This window comes from Trichomycterus rosablanca, chromosome 25, assembly GCF_030014385.1.
Source record: "Trichomycterus rosablanca isolate fTriRos1 chromosome 25, fTriRos1.hap1, whole genome shotgun sequence".
In the NCBI taxonomy this organism is placed as follows: Eukaryota; Metazoa; Chordata; class Actinopteri; order Siluriformes; family Trichomycteridae; genus Trichomycterus; species Trichomycterus rosablanca.
This window is the reverse complement of record NC_086012.1, coordinates 9,454,003-9,478,249: the sequence shown is the minus strand read 5'-3', so window position 1 is coordinate 9,478,249 and position 24,247 is coordinate 9,454,003. Positions and strand designations below refer to the sequence as shown.

The 24,247-nt window shown below is 41.5% G+C and overlaps 1 protein-coding gene across 1 annotated transcript in view; it reads left to right on the top strand.

Moving 5' to 3' along the window:
* Positions 1–23,099, top strand: part of wdr47a (WD repeat domain 47a) — a 42,225-nt gene extending 19,126 nt beyond the window's left edge. The window contains exons 6-15 of the mRNA XM_062987708.1: positions 5,386–5,494; positions 9,257–9,438; positions 10,634–10,864; positions 11,846–11,906; positions 14,187–14,344; positions 15,158–15,321; positions 16,864–17,034; positions 18,922–19,053; positions 19,504–19,722; positions 22,613–23,099. Of these exons, the coding sequence (XP_062843778.1) occupies positions 5,386–5,494; positions 9,257–9,438; positions 10,634–10,864; positions 11,846–11,906; positions 14,187–14,344; positions 15,158–15,321; positions 16,864–17,034; positions 18,922–19,053; positions 19,504–19,722; positions 22,613–22,755 (1,570 nt within the window). The 3' untranslated portion in view covers positions 22,756–23,099. The remainder of the gene's footprint in view (positions 1–5,385; positions 5,495–9,256; positions 9,439–10,633; positions 10,865–11,845; positions 11,907–14,186; positions 14,345–15,157; positions 15,322–16,863; positions 17,035–18,921; positions 19,054–19,503; positions 19,723–22,612) is intronic.
* Positions 23,100–24,247: the final 1,148 nt, after the last annotated feature.

The window sequence follows — 24,247 nt, the reverse complement described above, 5'->3', positions numbered from 1 at the left end:
ATTATAACACCTTTGATAATTATGGATTAAGCTCTTTGTTTAACTTAAGGATTGACTGGTGCACAAAAGAGTGCTTCAGTCGAACCTTATTAAACCGTGGAACCCTGTATCGTCGTCCAGATGGAAGAAGAACATATTCACTGTTTAAAACATGATTAGTATCGGAGATAATATTTTTAGCCAGCCGCACTGTGTTGTTATGATAAGCTGTCTCATACAGGCCCTCTAGAGGGTGACCCACAGTCTTTGAACAGATTTTGATCAGATGTTTCAGTCCGGACTTTACAGATGTGGACAAACAGCTGTACCACACAGAATTACAGTAGTGCAGAACACTCAAAATAACAGTAGTATAGAACAGTAAAAGTATCTGCCGAGTAGCTCCAAAGGACCTCTGTTTAGTTTTTTTTACAGATGTAGTCGATGTGGTGTTTCCATGATAAGGTGGCATCAATCATGACACCAAGATATTTATAAGACTCCAGCTGTTTGATTATTTCATTATTGATAATGGTGGGGTTTACAACTATTGGTTTTAGGCTAAACACAATTTCTTCCGTTTTCTTTGTGTTTATTTCCAGAGCGTTGTTTTTGCTCAATGTAACCACTTTATTAACCCCCTGTTGGTGCAGATCAGGGCTGTCCGAGTCATGTAGTAATGTTAACAGAACAGTGTCATCTGAGTATTTTAAAACATATTGATTATTCAGAGTTGAACGGCAGTCGTCTGTGTATAGAGTAAAAAGCATAGCAGAACTCACACAGCCCTGAGGTGCACCAACGTTAGTTGAGATGGTAGAAGAAAGTGTCTTGTTTACTTTAACCAGCTGGACTCTGTTTATAAGAAAAGAGGCATACCAGTGAATCAAATAGGGATTTACTCCCAAATGGGACATTTTGGAAAGTAAAATATTGGGTTGTATTGTGTTGAAGGCTGATGAATAATCTAGAAAGAGTGCTCTTACATAGTTATGGGCTTTATCTAAGTGTTCAGTGATAATGTGAACTAATGTGGCAACAGCGTCTTCTGTGCCACAGCCTGTTTTATATGCAAACTGAGATGAATCTAGTTTGTCATTAGTACATGTAATTTGTAGATGTTTGAGCAGAAGTCTCTCTAGAGCCTTCATGATCACCGAGGTCAGAGCTATGGGTCTAAAATCTTTATGTTCTTTTGGACATTGAATTTTGGGCAATGGTTTTAAATGTGAAGTTTTCCATGCTATTGGAACTGTGTGTGTGTCGATTGAGAGTTGAAACACTGGTTGCCAAGCTGGTGCCAGCTCTGTTGCAAAGTTTTTTAAAATAAAAGGACTACATTTGTCTGGCCCTTCGGCTTTTTTAGTGTTAGTAGCTTTAAATATTTTTCTAACTTCATCAACAGTGATATTAATTCTGTCTGAAGGTCCTGGTTGAATGCTTGTAAGAATTTGATTACATTTCTCAAAGCTGTCTGATGATTCAAATCTTGTAAAGTATATGTTTAAATCGTTAGCAAACTTATAATCATTATCTGTTACAATAGGTTTGTTTGGGGACAGCATACCTGTCATTGATTTCATGGTGTCCCATACCTTTTTAGAGTTGTCAGTTTTAAAGGTGTTTTCTAAATCTTGTCTGTGTTTTGATTTTGCTTCTCTTAATTTAATTCTTAATTCTTTTTCTGTCTGTCTAAGTGTTATCATATCTTTGTTATTAAAAGGCAAATTCCTTTTGTTTATAACTCCTTTAATGTTCTTGGTCACATACAATTTATTATTTGGATAGATTTTAATTTCTTTTGTAGGGACTACCAACTGTACACAAAAGTTAATATAGTCATTAATGACAGAGCCCTCATGAAAAACGCTCCAGTCAGTCCGATCAAAACATGCTATAAGTTGTTCCTTACTCTCATTTGTCCAGATTCTTATGATTTTCTTTTCAGGCTTATTTCTCTTAAATTTTGTCTTATACACCGGAATCATATGAATCACATTATGATCCGAATTTACGATAGGAGGTCTGCATTTTGAAATGTAAGCATTCTTAATATTTACAAAACATTTGTAAAACATTTAATAATAATGTTTAAAATTTTTGTTGATGCACTGCTAAAGTTCTGCCCTTTTTAAACGTTAGCATAGGAGCCACTAAAATAGTAACAATCTGGATTAGCTTTCTTATTATTATGCAAACTGAAGCCAATGTTGCCAGACAGCAGCCAATCAGATTGCAGTGTATCTGATTGGCAGACTCTCTTCATACGTCACGTAGTAGAGCTGCATCCATCTGGTTTTGGGTGCGACTGGGCCACATTCTGCAAAACAAACCCTATGTACCCCTTCTGTTTTAAACTGGCACATGGATCTAAATATGTATTTGGGATTCTGCGAAAATTTGACAGGTACATTTGAAAAAAGTGCCCCCCATTACATAGTCCTTTTAATAAGCTGCATGTAATTAGCAGCTGGATTTGTGATGGTTTTCTTCCACATTCCAAAACCAGGCATACAGTGTATCACAAAAGTGAGTACACCCCTCACATTTCTGCAGATATTTAAGTATATCTTTTCATGGGACAACACTGACAAAATGACACTTTGACACAATGAAAAGTAGTCTGTGTGCAGCTTATATAACAGTGTAAATTTATTCTTCCCTCAAAATAACTCAATATACAGCCATTAATGTCTAAACCACCGGCAACAAAAGTGAGTACACCCCTAAGAGACTACACCCCTAAATGTCCAAATTGAGCACTGCTTGTCATTTTCCCTCCAAAATGTCATGTGATTTGTTAGTGTTACTAGGTCTCAGGTGTGCATAGGGAGCAGGTGTGTTCAATTTAGTAGTACAGCTCTCACACTCTCTCATACTGGTCACTGAAAGTTCCAACATGGCACCTCATGGCAAAGAACTCTCTGAGGATCTTAAAAGACGAATTGTTGCGCTACATGAAGATGGCCAAGGCTACAAGAAGATTGCCAACACCCTAAAACTGAGCTGCAGCACAGTGGCCAAGATCATCCAGCGTTTTAAAAGAGCAGGGTCCACTCAGAACAGACCTCGCGTTGGTCGTTCAAAGAAGCTGAGTGCACGTGCTCAGCATCACATCCAACTGCTGTCTTTGAAAGATAGGCGCAGGAGTGCTGTCAGCATTGCTGCAGAGATTGAAAAGGTGGGGGGTCAGCCTGTCAGTGCTCAGACCATACGCCGCACACTACATCAAATTGGTCTGCATGGCTGTCACCCCAGAAGGAAGCCTCTTCTGAAGTCTCTACACAAGAAAGCCCGCAAACAGTTTGCTGAAGACATGTCAACAAAGGACATGGATTACTGGAACCATGTCCTATGGTCTGATGAGACCAAGATTAATTTGTTTGGTTCAGATGGTCTCAAGCATGTGTGGCGGCAATCAGGTGAGGAGTACAAAGATAAGTGTGTCATGCCTACAGTCAAGCATGGTGGTGGGAATGCCATGGTCTGGGGCTGCATGAGTGCAGCAGGTGTTGGGGAGTTACATTTCATTGAGGGACACATGAACTCCAATATGTACTGTGAAATACTGAAGCAGAGCATGATCCCCTCCCTCCGGAAACTGGGTCGCAGGGCAGTGTTCCAGCATGATAATGACCCCAAACACACCTCTAAGACGACCACTGCTTTATTGAAGAGGCTGAGGGTAAAGGTGATGGACTGGCCAAGCATGTCTCCAGACCTAAACCCAATAGAACATCTTTGGGGCATCCTCAAGCGGAAGGTGGAGGAGCGCAAAGTCTCGAATATCCGCCAGCTCCGTGATGTCGTCATGGAGGAGTGGAAAAGCATTCCAGTGGCAACCTGTGAAGCTCTGGTAAACTCCATGCCCAGGAGAGTTAAGGCAGTTCTGGGAAATAATGGTGGCCACACAAAATATTGACACTTCAGGAACTTTCACTAAGGGGTGTACTCACTTTTGTTGCCGGTGGTTTAGACATTAATGGCTGTATATTGAGTTATTTTGAGGGAAGAATAAATTTACACTGTTATATAAGCTGCACACAGACTACTTTTCATTGTGTCAAAGTGTCATTTTGTCAGTGTTGTCCCATGAAAAGATATACTTAAATATCTGCAGAAATGTGAGGGGTGTACTCACTTTTGTGATACACTGTATATCACATGCAGATGTGTGGCTGTGAGTGGTTGCAATGTCCTCGTTTATCCTGCAGAATTAAAATTATATTCATTTTTTAAATGCTTGGACTTGAATATTCATCCCCTAGATTGAAGTTTTATAGATGTTTTAATTTTGTAAAATCAGTTTACTAACCTGCATTAGTGGGTTTTAGCTGTTGGAGTTACAAACTGTCATTTACAGGTAACTTCTTTTTAATGCACAAAAAAGATATATAGGGTGTGTTTTAAAACCTAGCGAGATGCCTTGCTGTCTTACTGCCTACATAGGCAGCTGCCTAAGTAGAGAGGATTCTAATAAGTCATCGACTTATAAGGCATGGCATGTTTTTGTTTTTTTTTTCTGTGAGAAAAGTTGTGCCGCATTGAATGCTGGGATTGCCTTCACCGCTAAGGCAGCATCGGATGCTCACTCGTTGAAATTTTAAGATGCCTTACTAATAAGGATATTAAGGCATCTAGGATTTTGAACTGCCTGTTCCTCGGGAGCGCGCGTAGGATGACGTAAAATGCTGTCTATGTAGAGAGCTCACTAGGTTTTCGAACACACCCATAGTGTGTTACCTTACCAACTAATCAGTGCCTAAGTTTAAGGAATGATTAAAAACACCTGTATTGAGGCCGCTCAGGCGGCGCAGCGGTAAAATACGCTAGCACACCAGAGCTGGGATCTGGAATACATCGTATCGAATCTCAGCTCTGCCATCCGACTGGGCTGGGCGGCTATATGAACAACGTTTGGCTGTTGTTCATCCAGGGAAGGGAGCCGTATAGGGACCTCATAACTGATGCAATTACGACCTCTGCTGGCTGACTGATGGCGTCTGCACAGAGTTGAGGAATAATGCTGATCACGGTGTGGCTCTCCATGCACAGTAGTCGGCTACTGCTCACGTGTGTGTCAGTTTGCTCTCCTCAATCGGGGCAGTGGTCAGCACCAGTAGAGAGGAAGCATAAAAATTGGACGCGCTACAAATCGGGAGAAAAGGGAGAAACAAAAAAAACACCTGTATTGAAGCAGGACAGTGGATAAGAGGTGATGCTAACATGACTGGGTATGAAAGGAACATTAAAAGAAGGATTGATCATGTACTAGCAACGATGGGTTGAGGTTCACAACTTTTTGAAAATCCCTTTGTAAATAGCAAACATTGTTGTTATTGATACAAAGTTCAAAAACAAGGACAAGTGAGTAGAGTAAGTAACCATGATTTTTTTATTCTGCAGCTCCAGAATTGAAACACCCTCAGATAAAGCAATGAGTCCTCACAGCTCTCGTCCGGTCTCTGCCCCAGGAGAAGATGCCCCAGAACTCGCCTCTGCTGAGAAGAACGAGGTAATTCATGAATCTATCAACCAAACAATGATGAACATGTTAAATTTTAGTTTGTTTTCCATTTAAGAGCTTTTTTAAATTTCCAAATGCTTTCCAAATGCCACTTACAAAACCCCAGTACATACTGGTTTACCTTTACTGATAATGACCCATCTTGGTGTTATTTACAAAGCAAATAACCAGGTTACATCATTTCACACTTAACTGACCTGTTAGTGGAAATAACCAGCCAGTGACTACCTGTGTGTCGGAGGGAGCATGTGATAGTCCGCAGCTCTCCTCAGGGGTGGTGCAGCCAGCAGAGGGGAACTGACAATGACTAGTTTGAAAGAATAGGGGACAATACAGGGAAAAAATCCCGATCTAGTTAAAACCCCGAAATAATCAGTTATTGACCCAGCGAAAAACACTGTTGCCTCACAGCAAAAAGGGCCTGGGTTTGACTCCCAAGCCAGCAGTCAGGGTCCTTTCTGTGTGGTTTGCATGTTCTCCCTGTTGTCCAGTTGGAGCTACTAGAAATTGCCTTAAATGTGTATGTGTGTGTCTGCCCTGAATGAATGAATATTCCATTACGCTAGAGACCATCAGAGAATTGGATACTGTGCTTCTACAATGGTAATTTACAGCCTACATACATTATGCAGCCTACATACTTTCACACACACTTCCTACCCTGTAAATTGCTGGTTAATACCCGGATAATTTCACTCACTTAATTGCAGCTATAAGCTTGGTAATAAATTTAGCCTCTGCTTGCCCGCCCATGCACCCAGGCTGCAGTTGCCAGGCTACAGTTACTAGGCGAATTTAGGAGGTGATTAATGTGGCTTTGATTTTCTTCCTACTCTTATTAAGAAAAAAATGGAATCATAGAAAATACTGTGCAAAAGTTTTAGGCAGGTTAGGAAAAAATGCTGCAAGTAAGAATGCTTTGACAAATAGATGTTTTTATAGTTTATTTTTGTCAGTTAACCCTGAGATCAGGGCTCTGTGGGGGCATACCATCACTTCCAGGACTCATTGTTCTTTTTATGCTGAAGATCTTGGAGTTCTTAATGACATTGACTGTATTTTGGGGATCGTTGTCCTGGGATCGAGCCAATCAGACGGCTCCTTGATGGTACTTCATGATTATTAAGTATCTGCTTGTATTTCTCAGCATTAAGGACACCATTAATCCTGACCAAATCCCCAACTTCATTTGTCGAAATGCAGCCACAAACTTGCAAGGAATGTCCACCATGCTTCACTGTTGCCTGCAGACACTTATTTTTGTATTGCTCATATACTGTATATAGCATCACTGTACCCCAGTGCACACAAAGCAAGGTCCATAAGGGCATGGTTGGGTGAGTTTGGTGTAGACTTCGACACTTTTAACATTTTTGAGATAACCTCAAAACCTACCAAACCTCACCGGTACAAAGCATATACACTGATCAGCCATAACATTAAAACCACCTACTTGTTTCTACACTCACTGTCCATTTTATCAGCTCCACTTACCATATAGAAGCACTTTGTAGTTCTACAATTACTGACTGTAGTCCATCTGTTTCTCTGCATACTTTTTGAACCTGCTTTTACCCTGTTCTTCAATGGTCAGGACCCCCACAGAGCAGGTATTATTTGGGTGGTGGATCATTCTCAGCACTGCAGTGACACTGACATGGTGCTGGTGTGTTAGTGTGTGTTGTGCTGGTATGAGTGGATCAGACACAGCAGCGCTTCTGGAGTTTTTAAATACCGTGTCCACTCACTGTCCACTCTATTAGACACTCCTACCTAGTTGGTCCACCTTGTAGATGTAAAGTCAGAGACGATCGCTCATCTATTGCTGCTGTTTGAGTTGGTCATCTTCTAGACCTTCATCAGTGGTCATAAGATGCTGCCCACGGGGTGCTGTTGGCTGGTGATTTTTGGTTGGTGGACTACTCTCAGTCCAGCAGTGACAGTGAGGTGTTTTAAAAACTCCATCAGCATTGCTGTGTCTGATCCACTCATACCAGCACAACTCACACTAACACACCACCACCATGTCAGTGTCACTGCAGTGCTGAGAATAATCCACCACCCAAATAATACCTGCTCTGTGGTGGTCCTGGGAGAGTCCTGACCATTGAAGAACAGCATGAAAGGGGGCTAACAAAGCATGCAGAGAAACAGATAGACTACAGTCAGTAATTGTAGAACTACAAAGTGCTCCTATATGGTAAGTAGAGCTGATAAAATGGACAGCGAGTGTAGAAACAAGGAGAGAGCTTAAAAGACTGTACGATTGTTGTGATGGTTCGAGTCATTACAGAGATGCAGTTATAATTTAATGGGACTCCTGCGCCTTTAAGCGGCAACTGTTGACATCGTAGTCATGGCAACTAACTTCGCTGAGAAGCCATGTGACTTTTACGGCAAAAGAACGCGGGTAGTAATGTAAACAATAATAATAAATATAAATAATTATCTTGTAATATAATACCAAAGCATCGTCTGTAAGTAGTGGCGTTTATATTCTCAGTTATTAGTAAATGTTTAGTGAGTATATCACAGCGCTTTAGTTACAAATTTACCGTAATTAAATACCGTTGTTACGTTACTATAGCAATTAGTATCTTTACACAAAATTTTAACTTGTTAGCGCTATTTTACGTTTGGTTAAATCTCATATTGTACCAGATGTAACACTTGACTACAGCTGTGTGCTTTTACTGTATTAAGCTCTTTATTGTTTTTATTGTTTGTATTTTTATTTCATTCTGGTGCACACAGTGTATCACACAGCTGGGAGGCAAATTAAACCTACTGTATTCTGAAGAGTGCTGTCTGTCTGTCTGTCTGTCTGTCTAGCTGAGATGGGGGGATAAACTATTAGCGAGGGCAGAACAATTGTCTTAAAATACACTGTAAAATCCTACATTAACTGCATCTCTCAAAATGCATGCTGATTTTGTGACCTGCAAAGTGACACATCCCACCAGTAGATGATGTTAAGAAATATTTACACATAATCCCAAAATGTACAAGAAGATTAGTAAGAAAATTAAGCAGAAGGAGGAAATTTAATGAAAATGAAAACAAGTTTGTGCTTCAGGAAGAAAAAAAACGGTGCGTCTCTTGTGTTATGAGGCTGTGTCTGTGGTAAAGGAGGACAATACAAATGCAGAATTTAGCCTCCAAGAAAAACAACAGACTGCAATCACAGCAGGATACGTTACAATCGGCCCTTTGAGGGCCACCATAATGCTGATGTGGCCCTCGGTGAAAATGAGTTTGACACCCCTGTCTTACAATATACAACATTTCTCATCAGTCCAATTCTCATCAGTTTGGATGTAAAAATTGGTCCCCATTTGTTGCATTGGTACACAGCACAAATACATGTGCCATTCCCCCCTCCTTCTCTGAGAGAGTGAGCTCATCTGCTCAAAGGATGGGGTTTTACCTGCACTCATGATAAGTACGTACATTTTATAGTCTCAGTCCGTTTACTACACCTGCTCAAAGCGCTTCCTCCAGATGTGCGCATAATCTGCCAGTTAAATCAGTTTTGCTTTAGCAGCATGTGTACGTGTACCGTGTGTAGTGAGGCGTAACGGATGACGGCTTGATCAGGGTCGTCATGACACGGTCCATTTAGCTTTCAGTAAAATTGTAGTAAATGGTAAAGAAACTAAAAAGGATGACTAAGATTTTTTGATGCATTGCACAGCTTGAACCTTTACTTCTCCGACAAATCTGTCTCTGTCATACTCAATTCCCCTGCAGCTGCATGACTCTACAGAGCAGTATCAGGAGTACTACAGGCAGCGTCTGCGTGTGCAGCAACACCTGGAACAGAAGCAGCAGCAGAGGCAGCTTTACCAGCAAATGCTTCTGGAAGGTGGAGTCCAGCAACCAGAGTCTCCATCTACTGTCAAGCACAATCTTACCGATTCCTTCCTTAACAGGTCAGATTGTAGCTCTGTGTCTTTACAATCATAAGCATCTTCACAACCTCATCTGAGCTGTTTGCCATTTTCTCTAAATCAAATTTATTTTCGATATAGTTACAGTATATGGGCAAAAGTATGTGAACACCTGGCCATGAGCTTGTTAGACAGGCCATTCTAAAAACCATGTGTAGTAATAATGGCTTTCATTGTGGATCGCTGGAGTCTTAGAGCTTTAGAAATGGCCAGGTCATTCTTTCTAGGTCCTTTTTTAAAGACACAACATTGTATGCTGTGTAAAAAAGTAATATGTGGACTCTACTAGAATTTTAAGTTTGTGTCTGAAAACCAACACATTTGGTTGAACCAGTTCTGAAACCAGTCCTAAAACATCCCAACAAGACAGAGCTGTAACTTACTTCTGGAGATCAATCTCCAATTCAAGACCTAGTCATCTCTCTTAATAACTCCCAGATCAAACCATCTGATAATGTACATAACCTGTATCGTTCTGGATAACCAGCTGTCCTTCTTTACTCATGTAGCCAACATGACAAGATCGTGCCGGTTCCTCCTCTGATTCGGTCATTTCTCTTCATGGAAGCCACTCAGATTTTTGTCCAGTCACTTGTAATCTCTCGGACATCTGCAACTCCCTTTTGGCTGGAGCTCCCATGTCCACAATTAAACTCTTGCAACTCATTTAAAATGCAGCTGATCGCCTGGTTGTTAACCAACCTAAAAGCTACCACATCACCCCTCTGCTGCGTTCTCTTCACTGGCTTTCTGAGCTGCCCGCATCCACTTTAAAACACTGATGCTCACCTACAAAGCACCATGCAACCTTTAAGCCACTAGTCTTGCTCATCTTGATCTTCCACCCAGAACTCAAGGAAGACACGCATCAAGACTTTTTTCTGTACTAGCACCTAAGTGGTGGAATGAACCTCCCCTGTCCGTTCCTACATCTGAGTTAGAACTTTGTTCTAACATTGTTTTAACAGATTTGTGTTCTTGGACTGTTGTCTTAAACTACAGTAAGAAAGGTTTACTGTGGAAGCTCTTCTGTAAGAGTGTCTTCTAGATGCCGTAAATGTAAATTAAAAGCTGCTGTTTGAGGTAGAAAAAGGCTGATGCTCATAGAGTCAAATGTTAGCTATGCTGTATGCCATTAAAAATGCAAAAAACTGACTTTTAAAGAACTAATGTGCAGATCCATTCAGAAGCTGGAGGAGCTCAATGTGGGCATGGATGATCTGGGTGAGGAGGTGCAGGCCCTCTCTCTGCAGTGTAATGGTGGGGGCGATCCAGAAATGACTGCAGGAAAGTCCACAGACGTGACACTTCCCCAAGTAGAGGAAGGGCTTAGCAGCAGCACCCCACAGAGGACTGGGGAGCGAGCAGCCATTCCACCTCCCGAAGAGTCCCCTGTGCTACGAAATAGGTAAGGTCACACAAGGCTGTATATGGATGTGTAAAAACATAAGGATGTGTAAACACACATGCTGGAACCAGAGCTGGATCTCGAATACATCGTATCGAATATCAGCTCTGCCTGCCGTCTAAGGCTGAGCGGCCACATGAACAACGATTGGCCTGTTCAGATATGGGCGGGATAATAAGCTGGATGGGGTCTCTCTCATTACTGGTGCAATTACGACCTCTGTTGGCTGATTGATGGCGCCTGCACAGAGATGAGAAACGAGTGCTGTCAGGGTGTGTCTCTCCGTACACAAAGATGAGCTGCACTGCACTCATCAACGTGTAGGTGATAAGATGCATACGGCATGCTGCCCACGTGTCGGCGGGGGCATGGGTTAGCTTCGTTCTCCTCAATCAGAGCAGGGATCGGCATTGGTGGAGAGGAAGCATGACACAAATGGGCAATTGGACGCTTTAAAGAGGGAGGAAAAAGAGAAAATTAGAAGAAAAAATAGAAAATAAAAGAACAGTAAGGAAAGACAACTATGAAAAAAACCTTGAAAATTTAGCTGCCAGACAAATTGCACATGTAGTGTGGATATTTACACTAGAGGGTTCCCTTTTAAAACAAGTAATGTACTTTTTTGTTATATTATTTATAAATATAATTAGTGCCCTACTAAATTCACTGGGAAATGTGCTAGTGCCACATTTTATGGCAGTCATCAAATAACACTAATAAATTAAATGATGAAATAAATAGACGCTACAATATATGGCACTACCTACCTTAAAAGACGAATATTCCCCTCAACTCCCCCTCCCCAATATTAAAAATCGATAAGTCTATACAAGCTTTGCACATCTGGATTTAAAGTGTCATCAGTTTAGATGTTAAGTATCAATAAATAGCTTTTTTAGGTCTCATTACAGATTTTGATTCTGTGCATGTGAGTGAATTTCATGAGTGACATGACTAAGTGTGTTGTGTTTTGTGATGCAGTGTTAAAATGGAGAAAGGAGAACAGAGTGACAGCAGCTTGACCCGCAGTAAAGAAGCAGAGGTAATAATAATAATAATAATAATAATAATAATAATAATAATAATAGTAGTAGTAGTAATAGTAATATGTATGTACCACCTTTCCTACATACCTGTATATGAGTTATGATGAGGGGATTTAACACAATCTTCAAAACCTTTGTGAGACCCTATATTTTTAAGTGGACATGCACATTCATAATGCTTTACTGACATGAGCTGTGGGTATACTGGTCAGCTGGTCCACATGCACCTTCACCCCTGGACACAAAGTCATTTGATTATGAAAATGACCAAAGTGCAGTTCATCTAGCTCCCCCAAGTTTGCCATGTTTCTTATACGTGTTGCTCCAAAACATCAAATAGGGGCATTATAATAAAAACATCTTAAAGCCCCTTAACATAGTCTATCATGTCTGTGTGACATCCAACCAGTCGATAGCAAGGCTGGTTATTCGAATCCTGGATCCCAGCAGTAGTAGGGTAACGTAATTTATCACTGTGCCCTTGGAGCACTCTACAAATAACATTTATATTTTGTAACATATTAGTGAAAATATGCTGGATGTCAAGCAAGAAAGCAGTACTGGTTTGTTTTGGTAGGGACAGTAAGTGCTATAAAGCATGAAGTAGATTATTCAAGTTATTCAAACCATCAGCGCTCTTCCATATAGAATCCTTAAGCTTTGTCTTTTTTCCTCACTGTTAGCTTTTGTTGCCACCTACTGGCTGAACTTAGGGATGGCATGTTATTTCAGACCATTCTAAAATCTCATAAGCAGGTTATCATTTCTAAGATACACTCTCTGGCCAAAGGTATGTGGACATCTGACCATAAGCTTATTGGACATCCGATTTCAAAACCATGGACACTGATTTGGAGTTTTCCCATTTTTGCATCTATAACAGCCTCCACTTATAAAACTCTTGAAAGAGTTGGAGCTTGACTGTGGGATTTTGTGCCTTACTTGGGTAAATACTTGGGTAAAAAATAAGCTGTATTTAAACTATCTTGTTTGGGCCAAATCTACTCCTTGGTTGTAGATGTGTAAAACTCAAAAATATTGGTAGATGGTTTTAAGACAACAGCCTTTCTAAAGTGAAGCTGCTGAAAAATCATCTATAAAAGTTGCATTTTTGTGATCATCTCAACTGTTTGGTAAAATCACTGTGTGCACTCATAAAAAATATTAATTGTTTGTTGTTGGTATAGTCTCAAGACACTAATAAATGCAATTTTTTTACACATTATTTTCTTGGTGAGATTATTAACGGTTTAATATGGTAATTGTGAGGTCAAGAACTAATGTTGCATGGGAAGTTCTGGCTCATAATCTACGTTCCAAGGACACTGGAGTTCTTCCTGACCAAATTTGTGTTTAGGAACACAGACGGGGCACAGACATGCTGGAACATTGATTTTATACACCTGTTAGCGATCGGTGTAGCTGACACCTGAACACAGTCATTATAAGGGGTGTTTACATGCTTATTTAGTTAGTGTAGATACTTGATTCCATGATAACGTCACAATGTTCACATAATTAAAACTAAATACTTAACTGAGACAGTCTACAGTGTCTGGACATTATTTGAGGAGAAACTTTCAAACTATAGAGCAGCGCTTCCCAACCTTTTTTGCACCACGGACCGGTTTCATATAAGATATAATTTCACGGACCAGTGGGAAAGGAAGTATTTAATAAGATTGCTCACAAACGATGTTAAATGAGCTTTTTTCGCTGCAATGAGATGCTGCTCCCACCTAGGGGTGACAATAAGACAATAACACCTGAAATAGAAGCAGTAAAAACTGCTTTTCTAGTGATCTCTAATTATTCATTCTTTCTGTGCGGCCCAGAAATAAATATCCCACAGACCGGTACCGGTCCGCAGCTCGGTTGTTGGGGACCACTGCTATAGAGAACTGTAGCTAACTGTATATCAGAATATGTTTTTTTTATCTGGCTTATCATTTACTCAGTACCATGTACTGTCCATCACTACCTTTGTCTGTAGTCTTGTCTCCCTTATTTACTTTTTAGATTAGAAACGTCTTTTGTATTTATTGTACTGTTGTCTATCTGCACTGTGTATTGTCTTGCACTTTTTGTTCTGTTGCACCCTGGTCCTGGAGGAACGTTGTTTTGTTTCAATATGTACTTGTATATAGCTGAAATGACAATCTCTTGAAAACCTCTCTTGAGAGAAATGGACACTGACTTTTGGGAAACCCTTGTCCTACTCACCGTGTTGATCCTAGGCTTCATATATTTGTGTGTTTGTGTTTTTTCTATCTTAGGAAGAGAAGTCCAAGGCAAAATTTGTAGCCGTAAATACTCTGGAGGACACACAGGCAGTGCGTGCTGTAGCTTTTCACCCGTTAGGAGTGTTCTATGCCGTTGGCTCAAATTCCAAAACGCTGCGGGTCTGTGCGTACCCTGACACGCTCGACACAAGGTACTCACACACTCACAATTTTTATTACTTCCAGTATGGTCTATTAACAGTAATTAAAAAAACCCATTAAATATTACTTCACACACAGACATGTGTGGCTATGTCGGACGGGCAAAGGGGATTCCTTAATGCTGCTGCAATTACTGCCTCTGCTGGCTGGAAATAATGGAGATCAGTGTGTGACTCTCCATAGGTGATTTTGATCCCTGTGTGAACCTGCCTGGTGCAGGTGAAAAGAAGCTGTTGGCTATTGCATGTGCTAGGTACAGTCCTCCTTTGTCAGGGTGGGGGTCTGCAGCAGTATAGGAGATACAAAAAAATGCATACATAGAGTAAAATAAAGGCAGAAAGCACCAGAGGTAACATCTCAGACTTGACGGTTCGAATCTCAGCTCTGCCATCTGGCAAGCTGGGGACCCACATGAACAACGATTGGCTGTTGTTCAAGGAGAGGGGTGCCAGAAGGGATCCTCATAACTGATGCAATTATGACCTCTGCTGGCTGATTGATGGCGCCTACACAGAGACTAGGAATAATAGGTAATCAGGGTGTGTCTTTCTGTACATAAAGCTGATGAATGATGTAGTCGGCTACTGCACACATGTCGGAGGGGGCGTGTGTTAGTCACGGCCCTCCTCAGTCAGAGTGGTGGTCAACATCAGTAGAGAGGAAGCATTATGCAATTGAGTAATTGGATACGACTAGATTGGGAGAAAAAATTGGGGAAAATGCAAAAAATAAATACATTTTATGTTTATCTATTTTATGTTGTTATTTTAATCATTCTGTATGACCTGTTTGTGTGTTCTAAGTGGGCCGCCTAAGACCCCCGTAGTGCGCTTCAAGAGGAACAAGCATCATAAAGGTTCTATTTACTGTGTGGCGTGGAGTCCCTGCGGGCAGCTTCTGGCCACCGGCTCCAATGACAAATATGTGAAAGTGCTGCCCTTCAACACTGAAACATGCAATGCTACAGGTGAGCAGATATTTCTCTCTAAATATTAAATTTTTCTCTATATGTCAATTTCATATTTATAGATGATATAAATCAGGGGTCATCAAACTACGGCGCTCGCTGCTTTTATTTGACCGGCCCCTTCAACTACAGCCGCAATGTATGTTGTCTGGCCACTGTTTGTCTTCGAACTCACAGTATTGTAGCGGAACACATAACAATGAAAACAAAAATTGGCCACGCGGAGTCTCCGTAAATGATATAGCGGTTAATGCGCTGCTACGTAGTTGCTACTTAGCTCAGAGTCATAGAGGAAGGAGCCTGCTGCACTACAACGCATCTGATGACAACCGATGGCGCTCCAAGCATGGTACGTTTGGCGAAAGTAGTGATTGCTCGCATCAATAGAGAAATGAGTGACCGCGGCCACTCTCTTGCGACCACCATACACTGCCTGATCCAGACACAAGCACTGTGTTGCAAAGCAATTAGGTGGGATTCCGTTATGAAAGTCGTCGTGTCCTGTGTTAATTTCATTAAAACGAATTATTTTAACCACAGGCAGTTTCAGGAATTATTGTCTGAGCTGAATGCTGCTTACGAAGATGTGCCACACTGAGATCTGCTGGCTGAGTCGGGGGCGAGTTTTGAAACTTTTTAACAACCTGCTCCCGGAGATCAACACGTTTTTGCTGTCCAAAAGCAAAACTCAAGCACTTTAATTTTACATTTACATTTACATTTTCAGCATTTAGCAGACGCTTTTATCCAAAGCGACTTACACAATGAGCTGAACACGATGAGCAATTGAGGGTTAAGGGCCTTGCTCAGGGACCCAACAGTGGTAACTTGGTGGTGGAGGGGCTTGAACCGGCAACCTTCTGTTTACTAGTCCAGTACCTTAACCACTGAGCTATCACTTAATTGATTTCTATGCTTCTCTTTTCATTGAGAGCTATCTTAATCTAAAAAAAACATGCCCTGAAAACAACCATTTTCGGGAGCACCTATATCTGTGAGCAGACTTTTTCGAGGTTGAAACAACTTAAATCTCTGACTCACTGCTTAACACTTGCATCTATTATTATGACTGGCAGTAACAAACATGGAACCTGAAGTTGACTGTTTCATCAAAAGCAGGATTACAGTTCACACTGATTTTTTTTGCGAGTCATTTGGAACGAGTCCGAGTCCAGTCTGAAGTCGCTGTGTGTGCGACTGACGTGCGACTCGGACTCGAGTCCCCATCTCTGGTTCAAAAAGAACATTTCTTAATGCACACTTGCAGATAATGTAGTCTTTTACTGTCTACTGATCATAATATTGCAAAAGGGTTCAGGGAATCTGGAGAGATCTCAGTCTGTGTAGGGTGTATTTAGAAACCACTGCTGAATGTGTGTGACCTTTGAGCTCTTAGATGGCATTGCATGAAAAAAAGCACTCTTAGACCAATGACCTGTTTAAATTATCAACAGGTCCTGATACCAAGTCCATGAAATTCAAGACTCTAACTCTGATAGAAACATGTTAATGTTGAACATCTTACCACTACATTTCCCTTAGGTCCTGATCTGGAGTTTAGTATGCATGATGGTACTATCCGCGACCTGGCCTTCATGGAGGGACCTGAGAGTGGCGGATCTATTTTAATAAGTGCTGGAGCAGGAGACTGTAACATTTACACCACTGACTGCCAGCGAGGACAAGGGCTACATGCTCTCAGCGGACACACAGGTACTGCATTGCATGCCCATACATACATATTGTAAGGATGGGATCTTCCAGCAAGACAATTCGACATGTCACATTGCTAGAAATGTCCAACATTGGTTGGAAGTGCATAACCAAGGCTTCCAAATACTACCCTGGCCCCCTTATTCCCCAGACTTTAACTTAACTGAGCATCTGCTCTATGGATCCTCCCCCATGCACCCTCCAACAGCTGTGGCATGCACTGCAGTCAGCATGACTCCAGATACCTGTGACAAGCCCAGGACCTTATTGACTCCCGTTCACTCCCAGCCCGTCTAGCTGCTGTCCGAGCTGCACACAGCGGTTACTCTGGATATTAGCTGGTGGTTATAATAATGTGACTCGACTATGTAGTCTACAATAAGCTGATACCTATAGCTTAGGGTGTTAGGCTGCATTAATACTGTACACAGCAAAACCCTTTTTGCATTTACTGTGCCATTTAATCACAGGGAGTCAGACAGTGACACTTACCTTGCCTTAACCTTAACCATTTCAAGAAGCTGCCAATGAGACAGATTGTTTATATGATGTAGTTTAAACCATGAACTCCATGAAAATCATGAACTGTTGGATCTAACATAAATTGTAAGGAAAAAATATGGCCTGGTGGTGACTGTACAACTGTGAAATGTGGAGAATAATCTTTAAGTTGCATGCTGGGGCTTTGTAGCTTCATAATGAATGCACCATAATTAAAGTTTTATAAATCCAATTTTTTTTTTTATCTTCTCACATCTGTAAATAACAGCCATCAGCAGAGCGCTAACCCTTTTATCAAAAATAACCTTGTGTTGCTGCCCTATTATTAACATGTACGTAATTATTAGAGGTCTGCTAATTACACAGCCTGATCACAGTAGGACCGAGGAGCAGGCATGGTATTGGAGGGGAAAACTGGGATCTCCAGCTTTTCCTCACCCTCTTCCTGTGTTGTCATTTTTATGGAATTCATTTACAGCATTTAAATGTGAGAAACATGCAATTACTTTTAACAGTACTGTATGTGTGCACACAAAAAAGTCAGTGTTATTCTTATGTAAGTCATATATCATAGCTGCACAAGCAATTGATCCTTCTACTTCTTTAAACTTTTTATTTTCATTAACGGTTTTATCATGGCTCTGTTTATCAGGGTCTTAGCTGGCCCGGTTCCCGGGAAACACTGGGAGCAAAGCAGGAATATCCTGGACATGATGCCAATCCATCGCAGCAATTAGGGCTTCAGGCAGCCCCTGTTTCATATATAGCCAATCATGCCTGTGTAGACACTCAACTGGCCAATAACACCTCTGAGATTCAAACTTGGGCGGCACGGTGGCTAAGTTGGTAGCACTGTCGCCTCACAGCAAGAAGGTCCTGGGTTCAATCCATAGGTGTGTAGGTGTGTGTGTGTGTGTGTGGGGGGGGGGTTACCGGGTCCTTTCTGTGTGGAGTTTGCATGTTCTCCCCATGTCTGCGTGGGTTTACTCCGGGAGCTCCGGTTTCCTCCCACAGTCCAAAGACATGCAAGTAAGGTAAATTGGAGATACTAAATTGTCCATGACTGTGCTCAATATAACCTTGTGTAAACTGATGAATCTTGTGTAATGAGTAACTACCGTTTCCTGTCATGAATGTAACCAAAGTGTAAAACATGACGTTAAAATCCTAATAAACAAACAAACAAACAGATTCAAACTCAGATCTCAGTGGTGTCGGGCTACCGAAATAGACTGCTGCGCCACCCAAGCGCCCCAATAATGATGGAAAATAAAGTGATTGCACAAAAGAATTTGCAAAAAGTTTGGTTTATATAACAATTGAGTTCATTTTCAGGATTTAATTATTGTTGAACATTGATTTTCAAGCTTTATTGTCTCTTTTTAGGCCACATCCTATCTTTGTACACGTGGGGAGGCTGGATGATAGCATCAGGCTCTCAGGATAAGACGGTGCGTTTCTGGGACTTGCGTGTGCCAAGTTGTGTAAGAGTTGTGGGCACAGCCTTCCATGGCTCAGGTAAGTGTATGCAGTGATTAGAATTAATGCTCGTTTTTATGATCAGCCGCATGATTTCTGAGAAGAACTGACTGCAATAAACATGAATGTTAATTAGTTTATTGTTAATTGGCACTGCATCAGAAAGCATTATGCTAATGTGTTCAATATAGCCACATAGACTTAGAAGTACTTCAGAAAACTGTTGTACCTTAACACAGTCCACTGTTGCTTTAAGAAATGCAACCTGAATCCTCTAGTCCATTAAGGTCTTATGGTCGTTCCTTTTGATTAATAAAGTACAGGTTGTACATGCGACAGATGAGCTATCGTCACTAAAGTTTATCTGTATGACATCAATACATGTATATACCAGATAGGTGTACCTCATAAATGCTTGCTAAGTGTACTGTATGCTGCCATTAAGTGAAGTCTATGTCTTCTTAACATTCATTTGTCTGAATGCTTTAGGCAGCCCAGTAGCCTCAGTGGCGGTGGATCCCAGCGGACGTCTGTTGGCCACGGGTCAGGAAGACAGCGCCTGCATGCTGTATGACATCAGAGGAGGCAGGATGGTGCAGACGTATCGACCTCACTCCAGCGACGTGCGTTCAGTTCGCTTCTCACCTGGAGCTCACTACCTGCTCACTGGCTCCTACGACACCAAAGCCATGACCACAGACCTGCAAGGTAACCACATAATGCCCCAACATGCCACATCCTAAGGAGGCTTTCACAGGATAAGCGTTTTGCGCTGTGTACCTCTCCAAGCTGGGCATATACTGCTGCCTAATGCGGGGGCCGGTTGTAGCCTAGCAGTTAAGGTACTGGACTAGTAACTAGAAGGCTGCTGGTTCAAACCCCACCACTGCCAGGGCCCTTAACCCTCAGTTGCCTAAACTGTATAGTGTAAGTCGCTTTGAATAGAAGGTATATGTCTATGTAAATGTGTTTAGGGGTTTTGAGATGATGCACGGCTGTGCCACTAATCAGCAAGCTTAAAATAATAAACACTACACTCCCCATGTTCAGAACTACAAGACTAACTATTAGACTTCAGACATAGCCAATTTTGCCTGTTGGGAGTCAAGCCAGGGCGTAATACCAGAGAGGTTCGAACTTGTGAGCTTGGGGTCGAATAACATCACAGCTTAAGTCACAATTGTGATGTTATTCGCGATAACACACAACCTTCAAGTCAAGTCAAATTTATTTAAATAGCGCTTTTTACAATAGACATTGTCTCAAAGCAACTTTACAAAATCCAGGACCACCAGATACAAAAACCCCTGTTGAGCAAGCCGAGGGCGATAGTGGCAAGGAAAAACTCCCTTAAAATTACAGGAAGAAACCTTGTACCTTGTGTCGACAACCTTGTGTTCTGTTGCTTTTACGCAGTAGTTCTTACAAAGAAAGGGAAAAAAATACAAAAGCTCTGCATTTTATACTGAGTATGCTAATACATACAATACAATACAAGGTGCCCAGGTGGCGCAGCAGCACCAAGTTTCTGAAAACCTCGGTTCGAAACTCATCTGGCGGGCATGATTGCCAGTGCCTGCAGCAGATACTAATTGGCCACCGTATCTGCATGGTGGGGGCCGGACTATGTGTGGGTGGGTGGGATCTTCATACGCTGTGTAGGGACCCTGATTGGCGGAAGAGACGCCTGTGCAGAAAGCAGGGGTGAGAAGAGGAGGGCTGTGCACGTGTCGGAAGAGGTGTGTGCAGCGACGTGCTCTCCTTGGATGCAATCTGGTATCTCTCAGCAGAGGAAGACAAAATTGAGTGTGCTAAATCAGGAGGAAAATGGGGAGAAAATGTATTAAAAAAATAAATAAAATAAAACAATACAGTACATATACTGACAATAACATCCACAAAAAAGTAGTTCCGCAACAAATGGGATGTTGCAATGGTAACAATTCCATAGCCGGTCTTAACACAGTAGACATATGGTTAATATAACTCTACCAAGTAAAAAGCAAAGGTAGAAGGACAAAGGACAAAATAAAATTAATTAAAAATTTAAAAATAGAATGTAGTTATTTATTAGGATTATTGTGTTTTATATACTGTATACTGTATCTTAATCTGTACACTGCGGCTGCAGTCACATCCTGGTCCTATGGGCTGCAGGTCAAATATCTTAAAGTCATCAATTTTATTAATTTCTTACTTTATATAAGCACACCTACAATCAACTAGGGTTCATGTGCATAAAGTGTGTCATTAAAGTGTGTCATTGCAACATGGCTGTGAAATTATGCATTTTTGGTGTTAAATAGCTGTGCTGTTATTACATACTGGTCTGACTTATGGAATTGACTGTGTCTGTGGAAGGAAAGGTCTAATAAGGTTTCTTATCAATGAGTACACTCTGTATGCGGCACAGCTTTCTGTAAGTAAAATATGGAAATGGGTGCAATCCAGCTGCCCTCCTCGAGCCATTTTGAGGGTGGTGCAAGGGGAGACCTGAATTAAAAACAAGATTCTGTTATTTGTTCATTTTCTTTAACATTTAACAAAAGTACAAAAATGACAAGGTTTTGGCTGACAGACTTGATTGTATTTTGCCTTTATGGTAGAGGGACCAGATGGAAGCCACTTTTTAGTAAAAGGCACATGACAGCCCAAAAGGCACCTAGAGGACTCTCAAACCATGAGAAACAAGATTCTTTGGTCTGATGAAACCAAAATTGAACTTTTTGGCCTGAATACCAAGCGTCACATCTGGAGGAAACCAGGCACCGCTCATCACCTGGCTAATGTCGTCCCTACAGTGAAGCATGGCGGGGGCAACATCATGATGTGAGGATGTTTTTCAGCAGCGGGACCGGGGCGACTAGTCCTAATAGAGGGAAAGATGAATGCAGCTAAGTACACCGAGATCCTTGAAGCAAACCTGCTCCAGAGCGCAGGATATGCCAAGAGGAATGGGCAAAAATGTCCAGAAACAAGTGTGCCAAGTTCGTAACTACTTTCCCAAGACGACTTGAAGCTGTAATTGCTGGCAAAGATGCATCAACCAAGTATTAGGCTAAGGGTGTGTACAGATATGTAACCCCTAAAGAAACCCTGTTTTTACTTCGTAATTATTGGTGATTGTGTGTAGATGCTTGAGGCCAAAAAAAAAAGAACTCAATCTATTATAGAATGAGTCTGTAACGTAATAAATCATGGAGAAGTTGAAAGGGGTGTGCAGATTTTCCGGCTTGACTGTATACATTGTTTAGAGCAGACACCACTGTTCATTGCATTGTATCTGAAAGCATTGTGCTACTATGTTAAATATAGCCACACAGACTTAAGAGTACTTCGGGAAACGGTTGTCACTTAACACAGTAACCTCTCAACCAGTCAGATTGTAAGGTTGGAACTAACTGCATAACATCTGTGGCTTAGCATGCAATGGTGCTGAATTGGCGCATACATGTTGATTATTTTCATAACTGCTCCACTCTCAGTTCAAATGGTCATTAGCTGTTGGAAATGTATTTAAATGATTGTTTTATCCATCACAGTGTGTGAATGATGACTTGTCTGAAATTTTAACATCCTAAATGCATTTTGTTTGCAGGAGATCTGACTAAACAGCTGCCGGTGACTGTGGTAGGAGAGCACAGTGATAAAGTGATCCAGTGCAGGTGGCATCCACAGCACCTGTCCTTCATCTCCTCCTCAGCTGACCGTACAGTCACGCTCTGGACTCACAGCACATAAAGCTAGCTCTCACCAGCTCTCCTTCTACTGAAGAAGCTTGTCTACTGAGATGAAGATGTAAATACTGTGTGAGAGTGTATTTTTGTTTCTGTATTATGATTATTATTTATATGCTCTGTCCCTATTTGTGACAGCCTGCTTGCTTGCCTTCTCTTTCTGATCTTGTGTAAACGGTAGCGCTAACACTCGCTCCATCTTTCCAGGTGAGCTTTCTGTTTTCCAGACACTTTTTTTATCCTTAATAATAATAAACGAAACACAAAGCTCAAGGTGGCACTTATGTAAAACGTTCCCCAACAAAAGCTTATCTTTTAGTGCACAATTTGTATTAATTATAGAACCTGAAAAGCATCATACAAACATCCCCCGTCTTTTACAATTGAGGTGTGCAAGTTAGACAGTTATGCGAAGATTATTATCAGAAACATGCACACAGGCTGCTCGGGTGGCATAGCGGTAAAATACGCTAGCACACCAGAGCTGGGATTTATGAATACATCGTAACCCTAATCCTCTGAAAGGGAGAAAAAAATGTATAAATAAGTAGAAAACAAATTGCAAAACTGCAACAATTAGCGTCCTGAGTTCCCAAATGATCTAAAAGTGTAATTAATAGGAAAGGTGATGGAACACGCCTCTGTCCCAACTTTTTGAGTTTGTTGCAGACATCAAACTGGTTTATTTTTTATAAAATACTAATAGACTGGTCAGTGAAAATGTTAGAAATATTTGTCAGTAAGCCGCTCAGGTGGCGCAGCGGTAAAAAGACATGCGGCAACCAGGGCTGTATTCTGAGTACCTCGTATCGAATCCAGCTCTGCTTCACCGGTTCGAAGCTGAGTGGCTGAATGAGCAACGATTGGCCGGTTGCTCAGTTGGGGGGGTGGGACAAAGAACCGGATGTGGGTCTCTCTCTGTCAGAATGTGATTACGACCTCTGCCGGCTGATTAGAGGCACCTGCACAAGAGATGAGGAAGAGTGCCTTTAGGGTGTGTCTCTCCGCATGCACCGCTAGGTGGCGCCAAACTCATCAATGTGCGGGTGGCAAAAATGCATCCGGCTGTTGCTCATGTTTTGGAGGGGATATGGGTTAGCTTCGATCTCCTCGGTCAGGGCGGGGTTCGGCATAGACAGAGAGGAAGCACGATGCAAATTGAACAATTGGATCCGCTAAGAGGGGGGAGAAAAAGGGGGAAAAAAATAGATATATTTGTCAGTTAAATAAAGGCTCAATAGAATGATCAAATCACAGTATCATATTTGTATTGCATTGCACATACACCGTTCAGCCATAACATTAAAACCACCTCCTTGTTTCTACACTCACTGTCCATTTTATCAGCTCCACCATAGGAGCACTTTGTAGTTCTACAATTACTGACTGTAGTCCATCTGTTTCTCTGCATACTTTGTTAGCCCCCTTTCAAGCTGTTCCACAATGACCAGGACCCACACAGGACCACCACAGAGCAGGTATTATTTAGGTGTTGG